The following is a 5542-nucleotide window of genomic DNA, read 5'->3' on the forward strand; positions in this document are numbered from 1 at the left end:
TAAACGAACTGCAGAGCTATGGCTTATTTACGAAGACAGACCGCACAGGTCTGATACTGAGAGCTCACAGCCTGTCTGTTGTAGCTACGTGGTACAGTAAGCCCGCTAATGCACAAACAGCAATAGGAAGCAAAATACACCCAGGGACGAAAATAGCAAAATACACCCAGGGACGAAAATATCACTCAGCGTAGGCTGAGGCAGAGAATCTTACCCATGAGGCGTCCTAAATGGGGAGTGGAGAGGGGAGCGAATTCATCAATCCGTCCATCAGTACGGTGTCGAGTCTCCTCCTATCTCAATTTGGGCTAGAAATTGGGGGCATATTTATACCCAGGTTTTTTTACATGACATCATTGGTGTAGACGGGCGTGTGGGGATGACTGTAGACAAGCTTATCGCTTATGTTAATGGCACAAAGTCCGTCAACTTCCCCCTGCATGGGTTGAGGTAACAGCTCGTCTTGTTCAGGGCAGGAAAATGGAAGAATGAGACCACCGGACCTCCACCCAGTTTCACACTCCTCCTGGACATTCAGATAACACCCAACACCAGACATGGATCTAGTGATAGTTGTAGCTCTGATTGTCACCTCGGCCAGCGATGAATTTTATCGACAAAGAGCTCACAGGCATCCTGCTGCAGACATGTACATGTCTTACGTGACTTGGACTTTGTGCAGGGACTGTACTCTTCTACAGGGGGTTTCTTTCAGCAGAGGTGTCTGTGGGCCTCCCAGGCAAAGCAGAAAGCACAAATCCAAGTCATGGCACCAAATTCTCTTGTGGAACAACTAAAATGCAATTTTGATGAGGTCAGAACCACAGCAGTTTAGTAGGAGTGAACACAGAGCAGCAGAGAGACAGCCTCTGCTGATATGAACTCTGCCCCCGTGGGGCAGTTACAGAGTTTATGTGCTGCTAGGTTATACAATTCTGTCAAATCAGCAGGTTGTGGTGACAGCAGCGACTGAAATTCTTCAAACACAGAGGCTCCAGACAGTCAGAATAGGAAGTCCTGTGCAATATATCATTTTCCGAATACTCCAGTCCTTTGCTCATTAAAATATGCAGACAAGACCATTAGCTGCAAAAGCCTATGAGGTGTTAGTATGTGACTTCCACAGTGTCACCTGTTAAAAGGTTGACCAACACTGAGGAAATTACGTGGCAGAAGTGACCTACCTTTAGCTAAGGAGAGCAGTCCATGGGGGTGGATCCAGTCCTCAGGCAGGACTGGCAGTCACGCTGTAGGACTGAACAGCACTCAGCTGACTCCAATGGGGAAGTGGCTTAAGGTCATCCCCACGGATGATGCCAGCAGGGACAGTCCCAGCTGCAGAATCCAGGTGATAACCTGACTATGTCAGTGGAAGTGGCAGCACAGAAGAGCATGGCTTGGAGTCAGTAAAATGACTGTGGAACCGTACTCACGGATGGTCTACTTTTTTTCCCCATTCATCAGTACCCATTCTTCTTCATACATGGTGTTCACCCTACTGAGGGTGAAAGGAACTATTCAGAGATAAAGGGCTCATAGGTAAAAAAAATTGGAGTGCAGCGCAAGCTGGTACATCACTAAAGGCTAAGTCATGTGTAGGTACAGCTAGTGCATATCCATGAGATCTGCAAGAGAATCTGCAGCCTTAGCTAGAGAATTACAGTCTGATTAGAAAACAGAGAAAAAGTTCTAGCAATGAATGGGCAAGAGAGGACAGACCATGCTTGCCTCTCCTGCTATTTGTAGAGGACCACATCATAGGGGCTTACTACTAGAACAGAGAGGCATATTGTTTTGCAAGAAGCAGAAAGCATAAAGATTTTTTGTTTGATTTCCAATTAATTACTAAAATTTAAAGTTGATCTAAAGTATTTAGATCAATTTAGATTTATTTTGCCCCTGTACATTTGAAATTATTGGACTAGGTTAAAAGACACAAAGCTTCACATTAAGGAAGCTTACTGTATTTACAGTGAACTTTCTCCCAAACATAGCTGATGTAGAAAGCATTACCCAACTTCTTTGAATTACCTTGTATAATGCAGAGAAAAATTCCAACAGATGTTTAAAATCACAAATAATAAAAAATATCCTTTATTCCCATTAAAAATAGGCATGTATTACACACAACTGAACAACACTGACAACAGTGACTAGAAACCTGGTATCACAGCAGCAAGCCAGGGAGCCTCTATGGAACGCTTGAGGGTACTGGCAGGGAGCACAGAGCCTTTGTGGCACGTTATTCTTCTTGCTGATGTAATACTGAAAAGCTGAGACATTATTACGCAAAAGGAAGGCAAATCACTGGCAAACTGCAACCCAGAGAACACGGCAAAGACCAGCTTTGGTTTTTTTTGATAGCTGTGGAATAGATTCAGCGTGTTAGAGGCAAGACTAGAAGAATAGCAGCATTAGATGACAGAAGGTGAAAGAAGAATAAAGCAAATAATTAAAAAAGGATAATGGAATACACCAGCCATCAGGAAAAAGAAACACAGGATAGAGAAAAAGTTCTAGCAATGAACATGCTACTAGAATGTGGTGGTATTATGAGATGCAGGAAGTGTAAGGCACCTATCAGTCTTGAGGCTGAAAAGATTTTCACGGGGCCTGCAAAAGAGGCCATTGCCTGCTCCTCATGACAGAATACACAACTTTGCTGTATTTTTGCTGACAGTGATCAAGAACTCTTGTATTAGGAGAAAAAGCAGCAGCAGCTCAGGTGATACCTTCTGCTTTCCAGAGGATAAACGGAAGACAAGATATGACCCTGTCTTTTTTCCCAATTAGCATATTCCTTATACTGGTTATTAACAAGAAGGTTTCAGGGTATCCAACTTCTGGAAGAACTTAGAAATCAGTTACTACTTTTTTTTAGGAGACTATCTCACGAGCAGGGAAATACCTTATCGCTGTTCAGACTGACATGACTAGCTGGAAGAACATTAAACTTGCAAGTCAGGGAAAAAAGATTGGTAGACGATCATACAACCTGTCCACACCTAAAGCAAAGGATGGAAAACAGGAATATGACCACACCTCAAGGAATAAAAGACCATATAAGAGTGACAGGGAAAAGAATACAGCTATTTGCATCCTTTCCAGTCCAAAATCCATCATGCAGAGACCCTAAAATGTCAGTATGGTGAACACTACAATGTTTGTATGCAAGGAACCTGGAAAATGGAATGTTAGATTTGGGGTTACTAGTAAAGTCTGTGAAATCAGGTATTAATGGGATTGACTAAAACACAGCAGAACAGTAGTCATAACTAGAATACAGGAATTAAAGGAAATAAATAAGGCCGCTTATAAAAGAGGACACATAGCAGCCCAGTTTAAAATGTTTGTGAAAAAAATTTACTCAAGACAAAATTAGTAGTAAAAATAGAAATTAAAGAAGCCTTTGAGAGACTGGGGGTCTGTGCTGAAATCAAGATCAAATTTAGACATGGATTGTATTAATTAAGATTATGGGAGAAGTACAGTGGAGGAATTGCACGGCTGTGTTTTCTCAGACTGGAAAGTCTCAGATATTCTTAAACCTACAGACTACAAAAGCTGTGCAGGACTAAGTACTTAGAAGGGTTGCTTCTGAGGCTGGAAGCAGCATCTTCTAGTCTTACATTTTTATGTTATAAAAACACTCATTAAAAGCAGTTGTATGTGATCACATTTTCTTTGTATGTTTAGTATGAAAGACGTCCACTGTTGTTTCATGACAAGGTCGCAAGTCCAAGTCACAGTATCCAATGCTGAAACGACCCTGCAGAAATTAACAGAATTGATGTGGTGGACATAGAAGTACAAGTTGGTGGACATACAGTACAAGTTAACTAAAGAGATCAAAGCATTCTTACCTGTGGTTTTTTAAAATAGTCAAGACCCCTTCCAATCTTAATCATCCATCCATTGTTGAATCTGTTTTAAAAATTCACAAATGTGAAAACCATGAGTACACATCATAGCCACGTGATGCACAAGATCCTCATTCCAGTTATTTCCTAGTTTCACTGATACCTGTCACCAAAATTGTCTCAAAAGTTAGGGTTAAGTAGTTTGACTTCAAGTAACTGGTGTTCTCTGATTTTTAACATCACTCACCTAATTTCTCGATCATGTATTGAAGATGAAAATGCAATATTCAGTGTTACTCCATAATTCCTCAATGATTGTTGTATTTCTTCCAAGCCATTTATCTGTTGACTCCTCCCACCGCCCTGTTAAAAATAAAAATAATGTGGCAGTTTTTTTCTTACCATATATTCCTCTTTTGGTCACTTCTTCCTAAACTCACCATCAAGACCTTTTCAGTAATGACTTAAATCAAAAGAATGTCACTTGGATGAAGGCAGATTTGCAGTTTCAAAGACAGGACAAAAAGCAGACAGATTACAGGTACGTTTCCTTAGGGACGTGGAGGAGGAGCTTATTCTCAATCCCTTGAAACTAGATACTACCGTTTCTATTGTGTTACTCGAATGTGTTACTATTTCAGCCAAAATAAAAGCAGTGATAGTTTCTGAGGTTTTAGCTCATCAAACCCTCTGAAATGGCAACTATACACAGCTTCTGGAAGAGAAAAAAGAACATACCTCAACAGATATTTTGGTTTTGATGACATTCTCCACAACAAAGCTTTCACAAAAATATGTTCCATTTAAGATCCTGCTTGCCAAGCATTTTTTAGTTATCAGGAAACACTGAACTTCTGAAGTTACTTAGGTTCAACTACTATATTTTTATTTTGCTCTTCAGCTCTGTTTTCCACTGAAGGTGTCTGACCCTCAGTCTAGCAAGTACTGTTAAGTAAAAATAAATCTGTATGTAAAAATAAATGTGTATATGTACACATATAAATTTGCATGTGGCATTACTTGCGTACGGGGAAATAGAAACCAAAAATCTAGACACTTACTTCTTCACAGGAAGTGAGGAGGTGGATTGTTTTCACTTTGCATGGCCCCTTAACTAGCATCTCGCAGAATCGTAGGAAGTTATACAACTGTAAAAGTTTTACTTAATTGAGTAATTTGGAATATTTTTATGAGCTACACCTCTACCAGTTACACCGAAGATCTACTTGCCTGATGAACATGCCTAATGTACGGGTCCTCCACCCAAACTTCAGAAACAATCTCACTAAGGTACTCTTGGAAAAGCTTTTCGTAGCTGAACCCTGTTGCGTTTTCCTCTATCCTGATCTGCTTATGGTATTTGCCATCTAAAAAGAAAAGATCATGCCATAATTCCTATGTTAACCACCTCGCCCATTGAAACGTGCACGTAACAATAGGTATTTAAATGCGAACGAGTACAGGGCAGTTCCATACCTTGTTTCTCTTTTTCGATGTGTTTTTTAATGTCTTCAGCTCTGGTCATGTACTCGGATATTTTCTGCCGGTAACGGTGCTTTTTTGCCTCATCTTTTGTGGCTGTGAATCGAAAGCAGACAGACCAGTTCTCCTCCGGGCGGGGGAAGCGCGGGCTGCTGAGCCCTGCCTGGCACCCGGTCTCCCGGGGAGACTCCGCCGGCTTT

General features: G+C 41.1%; 1 protein-coding gene across 1 annotated transcript; it reads right to left on the minus strand.

The window, feature by feature from the left end:
* Window positions 1-3673: 3673 nt before the first annotated feature.
* Window positions 3674-5433, minus strand: MITD1 (MIT, microtubule interacting and transport, domain containing 1). Its single transcript, XM_010137506.1, has 6 exons — window positions 5337-5433; window positions 5091-5227; window positions 4922-5008; window positions 4108-4223; window positions 3864-3924; window positions 3674-3769 (listed from the first exon to the last, which is right to left on the minus strand). The coding sequence occupies exons 1-6, from the start codon at window positions 5383-5385 to the stop codon at window positions 3674-3676; spliced, it is 546 nt and encodes a 181-aa protein (XP_010135808.1). The 5' UTR covers window positions 5386-5433.
* Window positions 5434-5542: the final 109 nt, after the last annotated feature.

Source organism: Buceros rhinoceros, unplaced genomic scaffold (assembly GCF_000710305.1).
Source record: "Buceros rhinoceros silvestris isolate BGI_N320 unplaced genomic scaffold, ASM71030v1 scaffold6986, whole genome shotgun sequence".
Classification (NCBI taxonomy): Eukaryota; Metazoa; Chordata; class Aves; order Bucerotiformes; family Bucerotidae; genus Buceros; species Buceros rhinoceros.

Bases quoted from the DNA above. Each gene is read 5' to 3' on its own strand.
- MITD1 (XM_010137506.1), bottom strand. From the start codon at position 5,385: ATGACCAGAGCTGAAGACATTAAAAAACACATCGAAAAAGAGAAACAA. The intron at 4,224-4,921 runs GTAAGTGTCTAG...TATTTTTAACAG, and splicing joins TCCTCACTTCCTGTGAAGAA to GGCGGTGGGAGGAGTCAACA. The intron at 3,925-4,107 runs GTGAGTGATGTT...TTTTTAAAACAG, and splicing joins ATACATGATCGAGAAATTAG to ATTCAACAATGGATGGATGA.